We start from the raw sequence: 16,980 nt of genomic DNA, 5'->3' as shown, positions 1-16,980 counted from the left end.
TTCCTCGCCACCGCCACCGGGCAGTCCCGCCTCGAAATCCTGCCCCCCCGACCCCCCCCCCATGGTCAAGCTGCCCCGAGGCCATCCCTCTGCATCCCCTCCCCACCCTCAGCGGCCACCTCAGAGCCCCTCACCTCAACCTGGAGACGCCTGTCGCCTCCTCAGGCTCCTCCCTTGTGAAGGCAGGGCACTGACTCTTTTTTTTTTAAGATTTTTTAAATTTATTTATTCATGAGAGACACCGAGAGAGAGAGGCAGAGACACAGGCAGAGGGAGAAGCAGGCTCCATGCGGGGAGCCCGACGCGGGACTCGATCCCTGCACCCCAGGATCAGGCCTGGGCGCCGGAGGCCCTAAACCGCTGCGCCGCTGAGCCCCCCGGGCGTCCCACTGGCTCCGTGAACACACAACCACGAGAGGTCCCGCTGTGCCTCTCTCGCCCGCTCTCCCCCAACCGCGAGCGCATCAGGGGTAGGAACCATACCTGGACCTTCTGTCATCGCAGGGATTCTGTGGGAGATGCCTGGTGAGTGAATGAATGAATGAATGAGCAAGTGAATGAATGCGTAGGGGACTGGAGCTGTGCAGACCCAGTGTACCCCCAACCACACAGGATGAGGAAGACACACTGTGGTGGGACAAGTTCTGGGGGGCGGGGGTATCAGGTGACCATTCCTCCTAGAACACAGCCCTACATGGGGTATGGCCCCCGGTCACACACCAATCCTCTTGAGATGAGTAAAATAAGAGTCTCACACACACTCGTACCCACAAACACCTACTTGTAGCCTCCATCCAGTCACATTCTCTGGCCACATGGCCCCTCCGGAAGACACCGTGCAGTGCACATTCACTGGCGTGAGCCCCTAGGACCCAGCCCCCACTTCTGTGGAAGCCACGCCCCACTTTGTGTTCAGACGTCCACCCTCCTCCTCTCCGCCCAGCCCACCTCCCGCTCACGACCTTGTAGTTTTGGGACAATCAGAGGTCCCCACCCCCAGCCACAGAAACTGACTGGGCACTGGGGACTCAGGCCAATGGGACAAAGGAGACTTGCTGAAGGGCTTCCGCGAAGGAAGACTCATGTCCCTCTGCAGAAGCTTCTTTCCGCACAGTCCGAGCACAGATGCCAGACCTGAAACTGACGGGAACCCTGTCCAGAGATGAAGCTAACACCCAGGGAACAGGGGGCCAAGAACATCACGGAAGGCCTGAGCTCTAGCTGGAGTGCCCATCTACTTTAGATGCAAAGAACGCCCAGCCAAGGCTTGATGCGCAAAGGAACCCAATGTTTGGTCACAATGTCCCAGTTCATACCCAGTGTTTGGGAGTGGGTGACACTTAGAGGTGTGAATACTTAAATTCCCAGAGTGTCGGGGCCAGTGGGACCAAGAGAAGCAATGCCAGTGTGGTCTCCAAATCCAACCAAGGATGAAGAACAAGAGGCCGGACAGGGCTGGCTAGTATCAGAGTCACTGTGGAAGGGCTTGGGGGCTAACGGAAGGGAGGGGAGCTGGCTGGAGGGAGGGGGAGTTCCCAGAGATGGGCTGGGGCCTTCTGAAATAGTCTGGTCACTGCTTGTGCAGAGTCTATGGCTTTGGGCAAGGAGAGGGAGGGACCATTAGCACGACAAGGTATGTGCTGCTCACCTCTGAATTTCAATTTCCCTCAGACAGACAAGAACCTGGTACTGCCCCGGCTCCCAGACACTACCCAGCTCAGGCTGCAGGCCAACTGCTTGCCCTCTTGAGCAGGGGCGCTACACCCAGGCTCCCTACCTCTGGGGGCCCTCTGGTAGGGTCAGCTCCCTCCCGCTGCCTGCATGGAACTCCCTGCAGGCCCCACCCTGTGACACACAGCAGAGCTTTTCCTCCAAATTTAGCCCCACTGTAAAGCAGGACCTCCTTGAGGGTCAGAGGGTACAGCTCAAAGCCACCATTCAATACATCCATGAAGCTCACATTGTGATTAAGCCTAAGGCAAATGTTTCCTTAGGAAAATGTATTTACATTTTCCATCCCGAAATAAAAGTGAGGATTCTCACGGCACACCCCCATAGCCCAGGGCACACACCCGAGGTTCTAAAGCACAGTGGAGCTGACCAAGTCTGGGCTTCAAGCCCAGCCCCAGCAGAAATTAACTGTCACTGTGGAATGAATGAATGAATGAATGAATGAATGAATGAATGAACGAACGAATGAAAAGCTAAAGCTTTCAAAGCAGAGGTAAATGGGAATGAGCTCCATGTGCTCAAGGAAAGTGTGGTTGGCAGAGCCAATGCTGTCACAGCCAGACAAGGCAGGGCCACAGCAGTGGCTGTCCTGCCACCTGAAGCAAAGCCCAGGGGTTTTACAGAAAAATAAAGCTAAGATTCTGACATTCACCTCCTTCACCAGCTTTTGACCACTTTTACCACTGTACAGAGTTATGTGGAGACAAGTTATGTGGAGACGAGGAGCTGCCTGCAGTGGGGACCTTCCTGCTGGAAAAGGAGGGAAAAGACAGGCCAGCTGAGCCCATCCCTCCTGGCACCAGGTCAGGCCTTCCCATGCACCCGAGGCCAAACATTCAGGTTCAAAAGCCTGTCCCGAGACTCACCTGCAAGCCACTGACCCTCCCTGGGCCTCGGGTTCCTCATCTGGGAAGAGTCCTGGCTCCTGACCCTGGAGTTCTCACCCATATTAAATCATGTCACTTAGGCGGCACCTAGCTGGCTGGCACCCTTCCCTTCGCATCACTCGGCCCCCATCACCTGAACCCCAACCAACCATCGGTCAGAACACCAGGGGGCTGGGGCTGAAGCTATCAATCGGATCCAGAGGAGCTCAAGAGGAGGTGGCCAGCACAGCAGAGCTGGTGGGGAAACTGCAGGAGTGTAGTCCACTGACCAGCAGCACCTGTCCTGGCAGGTCCGGGGGTGGACTGTGTCCACAGAAGTGCCGCAGATGATCACAGTGTACTCATACTGCGGACAGAGGTGGAGTGAGAGCAAATAAACGAACATAGGCTTTCTGAGTGGTTTCGCCAGTTTGTTTCATTTTGCTTGGAACACTAAGATTTATTTTCAAACGGCACACAGACGGTCTGCAGGGTGGGGCCAGGCCGGGCTGATGTCTGGGCCCTGAGCTCTCTGGAGAGACCCAACCCCACCCACAGCAGCTGCCAGGAGAAAGAGGACCCTCACCCAGGCTGCTCGGCCAAAGCTTCAGGCAAGCGAGGTGGCTTGGCAGCCCCTAGCCCCGCCCTGTGGCCAGGCACACATGCGGGGCGCAGGGTGAGTGGCCAGGAACCTAACTAGGGGACACAGCAGCTTCAGGAACACTGGTGATTCCACTGGACTTGCTGAAACCAGGCTCTTTGGAAAACCACCTAATCTTTGGGAGAACACCTCGTGGCTTAGGCCTCTCCTCTCAGTTTCCCTTTGCTTTTCAAAAGTTTAAAAACAAAAATCAAAAAAAAAAAAAAAAAAAAAACCCAAAACACACATTTTTCGGGAAAAGGTGTTCTTCACACGCCCAGAGAGCTGCACCAGCCGTGGCCCTCACTGAACCCGTTCTGTGAAGTTCTCGGGGAAGACGCCCCGGCATTTCTCCAGCTCCTTGTGCTGGTTCCAGTCACTCTCCTTCACGCCCATGAGCCAGCCTTCATCCTGAGAGTGAAGCAGAGCACCCAGGTCACACAGGGATGGGGGCAGAGGGCACTGGAACCCTGCAGGGCATGGGTCTTAAGGGACATCTGCTGGGAAGATGTCCCTTCCTTGGTCTTGCTCAGTTCCTCCAGCCTATCACACCCACTTAAAGAATGCCTCCTCCAGGCAGCATTCCCTGCCACCCCAGACCCAAACCTGCCCAAGCTAGGCGCCATCTGCCCTTCACCAGCGGATTTAACTCTGGCATTTGTGTGATTCCTCCTCTCTCTAGAAAGGCAGCCAGACTGCCGCACTGGTCTGAATGTGTCTAAACGCCATCCCAGGCCAGGAGCTTCCCACTATCAGGTGCCCACGGGGCATATCAGTTGTCCTTCCAGACTTCTACAAACAATACCAGAAATTTCTGGTGAGCACTGACCAGTTAAAGTTTCTCAGGGACTCAAAGCCCCTCATGAAACCCTCCAGCTCAAATCCAGCCTTTGCTTTCGCCCTGACAGTTCACAAGCACCACCTACCCAAGCCCTGACAAATCCTTAGCCCCAGACCCTGACCCCTGGGCCTGCAAGGCTCATTCATCCCTGCCCACAGTGGAGGCCATCACTGACCCTGCTATGCCTGGGATCTCCCTCGGTCCGTCACAGAGCCTACGGATGTCCTCTCTGACCCAAGTCCACCCACCTACATGACTCCCACTGGTAGCCCGCCCAGTCCAGGGCTGGCCCAGGGAGGATGTGAGCAGAGACCCAGGGGTTGACAGGGATCTGCCAATTTAGCACCAGGCTCAGGAAATCCTTGTTATTGAAACTTCCCAGACCCGTGGCCTCAGTCCATCCCCGCTGCCCTCAAGTCTCAGCTCACTCAGCACCCCCAGCAAGGCTGCTGCTGAGAAGCCTTAGAGATCTGACCCAGGCAGCCTGCCAGGATTTGGGGGTGCAGTCCCCACTCTACACCAGCCCCAGGCTCCACGGGGAGCTCACGGTGAGACCAACTGACATGGAGAAGCCACAGCAGGGGGTGCTCTAGGAGGTCTCTGGCCTGGGGAACAGCTGGGGACACAGCTGGGATGTTGGGGGTCCTGCCAGAAGCCATGCTCTGTCCCTGTGGGCAGGGCGCAAGGGCAGCCTGGAGGAGGCAGCCCAGTGTGAGGCCGCAGAGTGGGCATCTTGCCCTCTCACTGCCGGGCAGGAGGGCTCGTGGAGAGGTGGCCAGGGATCCTGTCCTAGGAGGAAGGATGCCTTGAGGGGCAGCGGAGGGAGGGGGGGAGAAAGACCTTCCCCTGCAAAAAACTGAGAAAGGCAGTGCCAGGAAAGGAGGAAGGCGACAGTCCGAGGAAGCAGACAGAGGGGACACGGGGGCAGGGAGAGAGACTCGGGGAGATGGGAGAGACTCGGGGAGATGGGACGGCATGAAGGGAAGCCCCGGGGAGAGGTGAATGGAGGGAAAATGAGTGAGGGAAGCAGGGTGCAGAGATGAGAAGAGCAAAGAGGAGGGGGGGGGAGAGCATCTTGACGCCCACGTGTGGGGCCGCAGCTGGTGGGGCTCTGCTGCCCCCTGCTGGCTCCTCCCGCCACAGCGGCCAGGCCCTTACCTGCTCCTCTGGGTTCTGGAAGGGGATCACCAGCACCACGTCACCCGCCTTGAGCTGCAGCTCATCGGTGTCGGTGGCCACGTAGTCGTGCTGGGCCTGCACCTATGGAAGTTTGGGGAGAGCTCAACTCCCCTGCCCCACCCGCAACCAAGCGTGGTGCAGCAGGCTTTGTAGGGCTTCAGGATGCCCTGGCAGCGTGGTGACTGGGAGCCCGTCAAGGCAGCAGGACCAGCGCTCGAGCCGCCACCATGCCCACTGGGCAGCCAGGGGAGGGGGGCCAGGGGGCCAGGGTGCTTTGGGCCAACCCACCCAGCTTCGCAGCTCAGTGTCCTCGTCTGTAAAAGGGCGATGTCGGCCCGGATAGCAGCCCAGGCTGTGGGGCCAGCAGCCCATGCTTACCTTGAACATGAAGCCTGGGGGCAGGTCCAAGCGTCCGGCCCCACCGCCACCCTCCACGGTGCCATTCACAGTTGCTGAGAAGGTCTCTACCACCACCGCAGGGAGAGAGCTCTGCAAGGAGGAAGCACAGTCAGCGTGGGCAGGGCGCTGGTCCCGGGAGGGCAGGGGCCATGAGGGCAAGGGGAGGGGACGGTCTCTGTGACGGATGCCAGACTGGTCTGCCTCCCCTGTGGAACTGCCACCTGGACCAGCACAGAGCAAGGAGCACAGGCAAGACGGGGCTGGGGAGCCATGAGTGGGGGGGCAGGTGGACAGCAGGAAAGAAAAGACAGGGCCTTGGTCCCTGTCATCTTACGGAGGCCGCTTCACTTGCTGCTGTTTCCCCGGGCTCCTGGGCTCCAGCCGCAGGTGGGGTCCCACCCGCCACCTCCGAGGCCTCCGCTGGCTGCAACATAAATGCCGGCATGGGGTCAGACACGGGACAGACACCGTTCCCACGACAAGGAGAGAGGCCATGGACGCAGCACTGAAGGGGCATCTAGAGCCCACCAGTGCCTCTGAGGGTACAGGAAGCCCCTAAAAGAAAGGTCAAGTCCCTGCAATGGGAAGCAGCTGGAGAAGCAGCTGGAAAAGGTGCTGGCAGCACAGAGACGCCAAGTGACATGCTGCACAGGCCTCTGGGTGCCACCAGGACCCTCCCCCATAGGCCCTATCCTCTAGGCCCAAAACCTGACCAAGCCTCAGCTTCTTCTCACCTGCCTGGCCTGGTGGCTGAGCCAGCAGACCCCATGCTTGGGGACAGCAGCCAGCCCCTGTCCCAGTCCAAACAACTCAAGGCAGGCCCAGCAGCCCCTGCCTGGCCCTGGACACCTGCTCTCCAAGGAGGGGGCAGCACAGTGCTGGGCACCATGGTAGGGGCCCGGCCGAGGCTGAGCGCACACGGCCCAGACTCAGTGAGGCTGACCTGGCCAGCACTCACTCAGCCACTTCCGAGCTCTGGGAGCAATCACTCAAGCTTCCTAGCCCCTACTTCCTCGCCTGTAAAAAGAGCAAATGTCTAGGTTAGAGTGAAAATTAAATGAGAAGATTCTGGAAAGTGCCTGCCATAAACCAGGAGATGCCCTGACCACTCCTCCCTCCCTCTGCAGGAAGCCTGAGCTGGGAGGCTGCGGTAGGGCTGGCGAGGCGGGAGGGGCCTGGCCTCACCCTCAGGCTCACAGCAGCTTTGTCCATCCTGTGCCCCCTCCTCCAGGCTCTTCCTTTGCTGCTACACCCCCAGAGACTGGGGACAGGTGGGGGCTGGCAGGTGGACACTTACTTGGGCAGGCCCCGGCTCGGCCGTCTGGCTGGGCCAGGCCACAGCAAAGGTGCCCTCGGTAGCGCTGGGCTCCCCGGAAGGCAGGCTGCCAGCTGGACTCTCTGTGGGCTAGTGATGGGCCACCAGGGAGAACGGGGCGGAAGGGATGGGAGGCCAGGGAGGAGGGTGTCGGGCAAGGGCACGAGACAAGAGAAGAGAGTTGTGAGCAGCCTGGTGGCGGCAGAACAGACCGTGGGTGCCTGCGGCAGGCAGCCTGGCCCGGGGGGGACAGAGCCCTTAAAGGGAAAGCCACTCCCCCCTCCTCGCTCCTACCACTGCCAAAGGGATGAGCAGGTGCAAATGAGCCACACGCAGCTCCGCACCCACAGTCCTCTCCACAGAATGGTGGCCCACACCGGGCTTTACTGGCCTCCTCCAGAGTAAGACTATCCGGAGCCTTCGAGCTCCCAGGAGGATATGCTACCAGCACTTCCACACCAGCTGCTGCTGCTGCTGCTCCTGCTCCTGCTCCTGCTCCTGCAGAAGCTACACTGTGCTTGTGGATGAAGTCCCACGCCCTCCCTGAGCCTCATGGCCCAGCCACCAGGTGGTGCTGACACCTGCCCAGCATGCCCACGTTAGGGCACCTGGCCTCACCCTGCTTCCTCTGTCCCAACAGCTCCCTGACGCCACTACCCTGTAGGGGCCCCACAGACTGAAAACTCCTCAAGGACGAAGACCCTCCACCCCACGGGCCCCCTTGCAGGCCTCAGCAGGGGACCACTCACAGAGCCTGACACCTGAGCCGAACCACAGGGGACCCTCTTCTCTGGCTAAACTGGGGAGCCCCCTCCCAACAGGGCCTGCTGAGGGGCAGATTCTCCACAGACGGGAACAAGCTGGGGGACAGCTGGGGACAAGCAGTAACAACCGGCTCCCTGTGTGCATGAGCACCGGCCCATGCGTGCAAGTGCATGCACCTGCGGACAGGCTGGTGCAGGAACGGGCAGGGTGGGCCGGGACCACACAGAGGAGCAGCTCCCCCCAGGGGTGGGCACAGAGCGAACGCGGCTTACCTCCCAGAGGTCCCACGGGATTGACTAAGCGCAGCAGAGGGGGAGAAGGACAGAGTTAGTACAGAGGTTAGAGACAGGGTTGGGCGAGCGGTCCCCAGCGACCCCCACCCTAGGGCCCCAGAGCCCGCCAGGCACTGGGCAGCACAGGGCCAGGCTCCAGGGTCTCCAGAGGGCCAAGGCCTGGACATCTGCCAGGGCGCTGAGGCCAGAGCTGCTGCCAGGAGAGGGCCGGATGCTGATGGGGGCCTCATTTTTACCGAGTGGGTATTCAGCTGACCCTCCTCCTGAGGGTCTTCACCCTGACCTGGGTCTGCTCTTCCCCTCCTCACGTTCAAGGCTAGAGCAGGTGACAAGAGCTGGGGCCAGGGGAAGGGCAGTGAGTGGGCTGACAGCCTGGTGACCCCAGAGGCCCGGCGTAGGTGGGCACACGTGGCCAGACGTGAGCCCATGCCCCGGTGCCCCAGAGACCCACGGGCCTGCAGGCGGTGGTGGGCCCCGACCAACCTGACCAGAGGGCGTGGGCGCCTTCACTGGGCTCGCCACAGGCGGGAGGGGGTCAAAGTCCAGGTCCAGCAGACTGGCCTGCTCCGAGAAGGGCCCCGGGGCCTCAAACTTCGCAGCAGTGGCAGAGGAGGAAGGCAGTTAGTGACAGGCTGGGAACATCCCCAGGGCGCGTACACTCACAGACACGGCCGCCTCACTAACAAGGGGGCACTGCCCACGCCGCAAGCCCGGCAGAAGTCCCACGCATACAAAGACAGCCCCTGCCACCCACCCCAGACACCAGCGACAGGCGCACTGGGGCAACCACCCCGCGGCCCGACGCCAGCCCCGACTGCTGCTGTCCCTGCCCCACAGGCCGCAGAGGCCTCCCAGTGCCCGCTCCTCCCCTGCACCCCGCTCTCCTAGCCGCCCGCTCCGCCCACCCCTCAGAAGCAGCACCGTCCATCGCCCAGGCTAAGAGCACCCGCACTCCCTCTAACCAAGAGGGCCCTCGGACAGGCCCTGACCCCACCTCGCCACCCCACAGACACGCCGGTGGTGACAGCCAACCAGCAGCCAGCGCCACTGAGTGAAGGACAGGCTGAGGTGGCGCACACCCCCTAGGAGCTCAATCTTAAGTGTGGGTCCCCCAACACTGGGGGCACCAGGGCTCAAAGTGCAGGTCCCACCCAGCCACCCCAAGATTCCCCTTCAGTGGGCCTGAGTGCTTGTGACAGGCATGACCCCAGGAGACTGTTCACACTGTAAGAAGCCAGCCCCGTGGTACACTGGGCCAGACAATCAAAGGGGAGCTGCCCTTGAGGATGGGCTGGTATGTGCCAGCACTAAGGACGCCCTACCCTTGGGGTGGGGCTTGCTCAGTGGCACCTCCAACTCACACAGAGTTTCCCTTTGGGGGCCAGGGAACACTTCGCTGGAGAGGAAAGGCCCTAGCTTGGCCCTGGGTCCTCCTGCCCTACTTCATGCAGTGCTAGGAGGGCCATAGCCCCAGCAGCCCACGCCAGCCTCTCATGTCTACTTGCTCCTGATGGCACCTAATGCTGACCTATATCCACCAAGTCTTCCATCAAGAAGGACCCAAGGCTTGGGTCCTGGGGAGTGGTCTCCCCAGAAAGGACTTTATAGCTGCACCTATCAAGAGAGACTCAAGACTCACTTCTGAGAAGACGAGGTGCCAGGTGTCTCACAGCTCGGAGGACAAAGTATCCACTCTGGGCCAAGCCACAGACTCCAGGGAGCCCCAGCCTAGTGGTCTCACTTCCTGGACACTGCCCCAATGCTCAAGCATCCTCAGCCACTAACTTTCACTGCTCTGTCCCCATAACCCTGCCTCTCAGCGAGGGAGTGCTCAAGACACCAGGGGTGCATGGCTTTTAGGCTCCCTGCCAGCAGCTCGCAGCAGCATTTCTCCCCCCCAGGTAGCTTCCCCACCATCAGAAGTCCATCAAGCCCAGACAGCCACCCTCTCATGCTCCAAGGGGACAGGGTCACCAGGCCAAAGGGCAGACCACGTCCTCCCTCCCTGCCTCCCAGCAGGCCAGCCTCCCCACCATGCAGGATCAGAACTGTGCTTTGGTGCAGGGACGCAGGCTACTCACCTCAGCCCTGCAGAGCAGCCCTGTTAGCACAGCATCACAGACAGCCCACCCCAGCCCTGGGCAACAGCACCCACGGAGTACGCTTCCCACCCTCGGGGCAGAGACCTGACTCCCTGGAGTGGGCAGATGGGGTAGCAAGGAAGGCATGCGGTGAGTGTGAGTGTGGAGAGGCCGACACACTTGGTGCGGGCAGTCTGGCTGCAAGGCAGGCCCACAGGCTCCTCACCTGTTCAGTGAGGGCAATAACCCCCTCTCATGCGTAGGTGAAAACCCAACAAGGTCACATAGATAAGCGGCTGGCACCACTCCCTACTTGGTGTTTACCCGCGCTCTGGGTCACCCTGTCTCCCTCATGTGCACTGCCAGAGTTGAGACATACTCCAGCTGGCAAGCGTTCCAGCAGCCAGCTGCCCCAGAGCTCGTGCCTCCCGGCTTTGTCACCATGCAGGAGGACCCCTGGACCAGCTTTGGCCTCCTTCTGCAGAGAGGGGCTCCCCTGCCTCCCAGGGCCCTGAGCCAGGGGATCACCCACCTGCCGACTAGCCACCCTGTATTGCAAGTTCCTAGGTCTCACGTGGAGTCCTCCTGCTGGGGCTTGTGCCCACTTGCTCCAGGCCCCTCTTAGCAGAGACCACCGTCCTCATTTCCCAACTGCTTCTCCCTCCACACTTATACCCTCTGGCCCTGACCCTCCCTCTTCCCTTCAGGCCTCTGAGCTTGGGCAAAGGAACCTTCAGGAGGCAGAGCCCAGAGGCCCTGGGCAGAGCAACTCTATGGCAGCACTCCAGAGCAGGCTGGCCCGCAGCATGGGATTAGCCAGTCTGCATGACAGGCCAGCCCCTAGCGGCTGCAAGGCCCAGACACCAGGCTTGGAGGGGTGAGGACACTGTGGCCTCTGTAAGCGGATCTGACAGTGTGCACCCACTCCCGTGCCACCATGGTTACCCTCCTGCTCAGCTCTCCATCTGTCCATCTGTGGACGGGCATTACATACCTTCTCAGGGCACTTACAGGCAGCAGCCCTGCTCTGTGGCCCAAGCACCGGCCCACCTCCAAAGCCTGGGAGCTAAAGTCTAGGTGCCTTGGTCAGACATTCCAGGGCCTTCTGAATGGTGTTCCCATTGTCTCCTCTTGCTGCCCCACTGCAGTACCCTGTAGACACTCTGAACTCCCAGAAGCTCCTGAGCCCGTGTCTTATCCCTCCCGGCCTGCCTGACACATGCTGCCATCTCTGGCTGAAGCAAATGTGTCTGTTTGCAGGCACCTGGCAAATGTCACCGGCTCCAAGCAGCCTTTCCTGACTGGCCCGAGTCCTCCCCCCTTCCCGCTCTCCCCTTTGGCCATTGCATCAGCGTAGGCACGAGGTCACTCCTGAGCGGACCAGCTCCATGAGGACCACCCACCTGTGTCCCTGCATCTGGCCACAGTACATGCTCAGAGATGGATGAGGGAGGATGGATGGAGGGATGGAGTGATGGATGAATGAGCAAGGAGAGGCCCTGGGCCAACCTCTAGGGCCAGATTCTGGCTCTTGAGGTAGAGACATAGCCCATAGGATGAAGGAAGAAGGCCATGCACACCCCGAAAGAACAAGAGAGAGCTGGGCCGCGGTGGCCGCGGCTGACCTGGGAGGGGGTGGTCACGCTGATCTCAGGGACAAACGTGTCATCAAACAGGCTGAGGATCTGCTCCTGCTTGACCTCCTTGGACGGGGTGTGTTTGGGAGGCGGAGGGACTGGTGGCCCTTTCCGGAGCTGTGGGTCGGAGGGTGAGGGGCCACACAGGGAGGCGCAGCAGAGCATGGAGGGCAGGGCAGACAGACAGAGACAAAGCCACAGTTAGTCACACACCCCAGGCTGTGCCCCCCACCAGGCAACTGAAGACACAAACCAAGAGGAATCACTGCTGCCCAAGGCACAGACACCAGGACCACCAGGCCACCCTTAGAGGGAGACTGAGGAAGGAGGTCCAGACACTGTGCCTAGAGAGAGAGAGAGAAAGAGCGAGAACGACAGAGGGGGGAGGAAGTGAAAGAGAAAGACGGGGAGGAGACAGAAAAGAAGAGGAGAGACAAGGGAGAGCATGCGAACTGCCCGGGGGCCGCTGGAGGAGTTGGGCTGACACCCAACTGGGTAAGACCCCACAGAGAGAAGCAGTAGCTGAGGACCAGCCTCGCTCCCCGCCGGGCTCTCTGCCCCTCAAGGACTCTCTCTGCACCTCCTGCACAGGTGGAGGAAGTCTGGCCCACCTGTCACCCGTGGGGGCTGGCACAGAGGTGGAGCCAGCGCTCGGCACCGGGCTGGGCAGGACGGCCACACACTTGCCCACTTGGGGGCCTCAGGCAACTCGGGAAACCCCGGCACGTCTGGGTTTCCCCAGATGTCGAGCTGGGGTGGGCATCTGCCTCAGAGTGGCTGTGAGGATCTAATGTATGAAGACGTAGGAAGTGCTGGCACCGTGTCGGGCCCAGAGCAAGTGCTATTCAAGTGTGGGCTCTTGTCGCACTCAGCTGCAGGCCCAGAGTGCTGTGCCGGGAACTGATGCTTGGGGAAGCCTGACAGCTCAGACAGGGCCGCAGGCCAGCGCCCGGCGACCCCCCGTGGAAGGGATGCTGGGCTTCTGGAAGCCCGGCGTCTGTCTCCTTCGGCCACCTCACACTCCCCTCACGGAGCCCTTTCCCCTGCTGACCATGTAAAGGTGCCCTGCAGCCCCATGCCAAGAAAGAAGGTGAGGAGGAGGACATGCAGCCACCTCTGCAGATCCAGATGCTCTGGGGCGGAGGGCCCCGGAGCCTGTATCAGAAGGGAAGGAGGATGGGGGAAGTAACAGCCCCGAGGAGAGGATGCTGTGGGGGACGGGGGGAGATACGCAGCCACAGGTGCCCGGAGAGACAGGACCATGAGCCCAGTGCTGGGGACAGAGGACCGAGAAAGAGGGGCCACCAGTGATGCAGGAGGATGAGGAGGCGGGGGAGGGAGGGTGCCTACCTGAGATGGGGACTTGGGGAGGGCTGCCCCGGCTGCTGCCGAGGGCTCAGGCTCGTGGTTGACTCTGATCTCCGGGGTGGCGGCTGGGGAGCCATCTGGCGGAGGCGAGGGGCTCTTGTTCCCTTTCGCAGGGGCGTTGTCACTGCGGAGGTAAGACCAGAGAGGAAGCCCGATGGAGGGCGATCACCGCGAATCCACGGGCGTGCACACGCACGTGAGCCCAGGAACCGCGGTGCGATGTGAAAACGCGTGTGCACGTGTGTACCAGGGTGTGTCCGTCAAGAAGGGCGGGTGTGAAAAGGAGGGTGTGGGGGCCCCCACACAGATCCACCGTGGAGATGTGACGTCCACGTGTGCGTGAGGGCTGCCGCAGGGCTTGCATGTGGGAAATGCACGTGTGTGTACCAGCACGGGTGGAAACGAAGGGCCGTGGGCGCAGCCCCTGCCCTACAGACAGTGACAGCCTGCGCGGGACCCCAGGCTGGAGGCCTTCGAGCCCCGGTCAAGCCACTCCCCAGGTCGCTGCCAGGCTCCACCCGGGAGCCCAGCTCCGCAGCAGGCGAAAGCCAACATCCTAGAGGCAGATGAGTTTCGTCCCACACGTCCCGCAGCAGCCTCTGTGCCGCCGGGGCCCCCTCCTCGGCCGGCCCTTCCGTCCACTCACTCACACCAGGACGCCCCGTCCGCCCCGCTGCCAGGCCCCACACGCCCCAGCACCGCCCCCCCACCCGTCACCGCAGTCACCATCTCCACACTTTGCTCCCACATGCCCCTTGGAGGAGGAAGAAAGAAGCCAACCAGAGGCCACAGGCAGGGTGGCTGCCGGGGAGGAGGACGTGAGGCCTCCCCGCCTCGTGTGACGTATAGAGAGCAAGAGCAAGAGCAATGCTGGGCGTAGCCAGCCACTCCGTGCAAGGGGGCAGAAAATAGAAACACGCATTTGTTCTTGCATCGGGAAACTCTAGAACCGGTGAAGACAGCCACTGGCCACAGGCAGCTGTTTACATTTGTATCTGAATTAAGGGGAAATAAAAGTGCAGCTGCCCAGTCACACCGAGCACATCTCAAGTGCTCAGCAGCCTCCTAAGGTGAGTGTCTGATGGGGCAGCTCTGGAAGGATGCAAAGAAGCTACTGACCACATCACCCGGGGCTGGGGGGGGGCAGGCTGGCGAGGGACACCGTGCTCCCTCCTCATCTCTACTGAATTTGTGTTTCATGGCAATGTATTTGCCTCCCTAAGGCATGAACACGGTACGAGCACACGCACACGCACGTACGCACACACGCACACGCACACGCACATGCACACGCACACACACACACACGCACACGCACACATGCACACACACACCATTTTTTAAAAACTACCACTGTGCTAACAGAGCCCATCCTCTGCGCCTTCCTGGCTACATTCCCCTGTTCCCCTTCTGGCCTGGGCCACAGCCAGGGGGATACACTGTGGCCCAGAGAGAACATGCTCAGCTGAGCTCAGGCCATCTGCCCCCTCATCCTTCCCCTGACAGCCCCTGAGCCCCCAGGCCCCCAACACACACGTGACACAGCACAGCCCCGCCGCCCTCCCGGCAGCACCACACACGGGAAGACAGGTTAGGGGTTAGTGGCACCCTCAGAGCAGGGCACCAGGCACATGCACAGGGGCGGCCGGCCAGGCTGCTGGCCTCAGACACCCCCACAAGGCAGCACGCACTGCGGGTACCTGTTCTTCTTTCTGAGCAGCCGGGAGAGCAGTTTAGTTTTCTTTCTGTGGGAACGGACGGGACGCAGAGGCCTTCATTTTGGGGAAATGCCTGATTCAAGGCTGGCCTGTTCCCTCATCAGCAGCCCCTCTGCTCAGAGGAGTGCAAAGGGGCAAAGCCTCCCTTAATCCTCAAAGGCCATGAAGAGGGCCTGACCCTGCCCTGAGAACTCCACTGCCCAGTCCTGAGGACCCCACCAGCCTTGGCGTGCTGTCAGGTACCCCCGGATGGATGGAGCTGACAAAAGAAGCAAAAGCAGCAGCCCCCAGACGAGGCCTGATGAGCTGGGGGAGGACTGCAGGCAGCCCACCCGGCCTGCAGCTTGGCACACAGGGCTCTGGGACCCACCGGGGGTGGGGGCAGCTGGCCAGCTGGGGCCTGGGACACAGGGGCAATCAGGGCCTCTCCTTGGGGTAAAGGCCGTTCACAAAGTTCCACTTTCTTCCCTGTGGGCTCGACCGGCCCCTCCCACAGGAAGGATCCAGCCCCTGCACTGCCTAGGAGGGCTGCTGCTTGCCCATCCTGAAGAGGGGCAGCACCATTCACTAAATACGTTCTTAGTGCTAGGTAACAGCCCAATCACCCCAGGACGCAGACATATTCACCAGTTGTACAGAGAGGAAAAGTGAGGTTCATCCGCGCTCTCCACATGGTATCGCCACAGGTGCCAGCCAAAAGGGAAGGGAAAGCCCAGACTCTATTGTTTCCCCTGAGGGCAGTCAGAGGGCCAGGCACTTTCCCCCTCCCTCCTGGTTTCCCCTCAGGAAGCAGGAATCTCCTTGCAGCTGGAGAGACCCTGGGAGGCCAGGCCTGGCCAAGGAACAAGGATGCTTTTGTGGGTGTGCACAATGCGGCCCTCCGGGGACTCAGGCTTCCCAAGAGCTGGACAGGGTAAAGGCGGCACCGCATCCTGCTCGAGGAGGAAGGCTCACCCTCCAGGGGGCTCTGCACCAGCCCGGAGTCATCCAGTCCCCAGGCCCCACCTCCAGAGCTACACAGGCACCCTGGCTGTTCCGGTTTCCCAGGCGGGGAAGCCAGGCCAGGGTCCAGTGATCCACAGACCACCCAGGAGTGCTGTGCTCCTTCCCTGATGGGACAACACCAGAGGAATGTGGGGTGCCCCTACCTGTCCCCCTGATCACAGAAAGGCCAAGCCAGAGAGGGCAAACCCCCAGGGGGTAGGAACTCGAGTCTTGCCCCGGGCTGGCCCTGGCCTGGCAGGAATGAACGAACCCCAGGACCCTGCCCCAGACCACACCTCCCCTACCCACCTACAGCCAGAGGGCAGTGGGCAGCACACACCTGGGCTGGGCCTTGACTGTGAAGGTGTTGCTCCCATGCTGCTTCTCCAGGCTGACCAGCACATCGTTGAGGTTCTGGTTGAGCTGCAGGAGGGACAGCCAGTAGGTGGGGAACAGCCCCACTCTCCCCAGTAACATCCCTGCTTCTCCCCACATCTTAGCCCCTTCCTTGCACCCCTGTCCCCTACCAAGAACAAGCTTTCCAGACTGCCAGAGGTGTCACCCAAAACACAAGCAAGACAAGAGGTTTATCCCATGTGTACAGTGATTCTCATTACTGAGGAAATTTTCCTCTTTTGCTCTGGCCGTCAGGAAGCTCAGAACTGAATTTTCTTCTTACTTTACATAAATGTTTCCTTCCCTCAAAGGCCTCTGTTTTTGTGTTTTGTTTTGTTGTTTTAATTTTTCGTAAGTTGTCTCAAATCTTTAAAGGGAGGAAGGAAAAGAAAGGGAAGACCTGAAAGGCAGGAAACTATAGTCAAAGTGATGACTCAGGAGTGCCCCAAGCTGCTTTTCCTCCTCCAGCCCTGAGCCTGGAATCCACTACCATCACTTCATTCCTCGGGGCCCAGGAGACAGATTCAGACCCACCGACCATACAGCACAGGGGCTGCCAACACTGGGTTTCTCCAAGTCTGCTTTGCAGCTTAACTTGTCAGTTAAGTTAAAATGGAAATAATACAGGAATTTAAGCTAATTCAGACTCCTTCTTACACCAGATTCTGGCAGGTAAAGCAGACGTGTTTCATTGTCTTAAGAAACATAAGAAAAAAATTGAGAAAATTCTAGTATTTTATTGATTATTCGCCTATGAACTAAGAAAG

The 16,980-nt window shown here is 60.2% G+C and overlaps 1 protein-coding gene across 34 annotated transcripts in view; it reads right to left on the bottom strand.

Annotated features, from left to right (window-relative positions):
- Window positions 1-3,015: 3,015 nt before the first annotated feature.
- Window positions 3,016-16,980, bottom strand: part of BIN1 (bridging integrator 1) — a 52,351-nt gene continuing 38,386 nt past the window's right edge. For 7 of the 34 annotated variants that reach the window (XM_072757501.1, XM_072757502.1, XM_072757508.1 and 4 more), the window contains 11 exons: window positions 16,158-16,240; window positions 14,816-14,860; window positions 13,098-13,239; window positions 11,736-11,864; window positions 8,513-8,620; window positions 8,009-8,032; window positions 6,954-7,061; window positions 5,991-6,080; window positions 5,636-5,746; window positions 5,237-5,338; window positions 3,016-3,648 (listed from right to left, as the gene is read on the bottom strand). In XM_072757501.1, coding sequence (XP_072613602.1) covers window positions 3,541-3,648; window positions 5,237-5,338; window positions 5,636-5,746; window positions 5,991-6,080; window positions 6,954-7,061; window positions 8,009-8,032; window positions 8,513-8,620; window positions 11,736-11,864; window positions 13,098-13,239; window positions 14,816-14,860; window positions 16,158-16,240 — 1,050 coding nt within the window. In that variant the 3' untranslated portion in view covers window positions 3,016-3,540. The remainder of the gene's footprint in view (window positions 3,649-5,236; window positions 5,339-5,635; window positions 5,747-5,990; window positions 6,081-6,953; window positions 7,062-8,008; window positions 8,033-8,512; window positions 8,621-11,735; window positions 11,865-13,097; window positions 13,240-14,815; window positions 14,861-16,157; window positions 16,241-16,980) is intronic. The other 27 variants (XM_072757497.1, XM_072757503.1, XM_026015652.2 and 24 more) reach the window with 13 other exon arrangements.

Source organism: Vulpes vulpes, chromosome 5 (assembly GCF_048418805.1).
Source record: "Vulpes vulpes isolate BD-2025 chromosome 5, VulVul3, whole genome shotgun sequence".
In the NCBI taxonomy this organism is placed as follows: Eukaryota; Metazoa; Chordata; class Mammalia; order Carnivora; family Canidae; genus Vulpes; species Vulpes vulpes.
The sequence above is the reverse complement of the archived record's forward strand: the minus strand, read 5'-3'. Positions and strand labels throughout refer to the sequence as shown.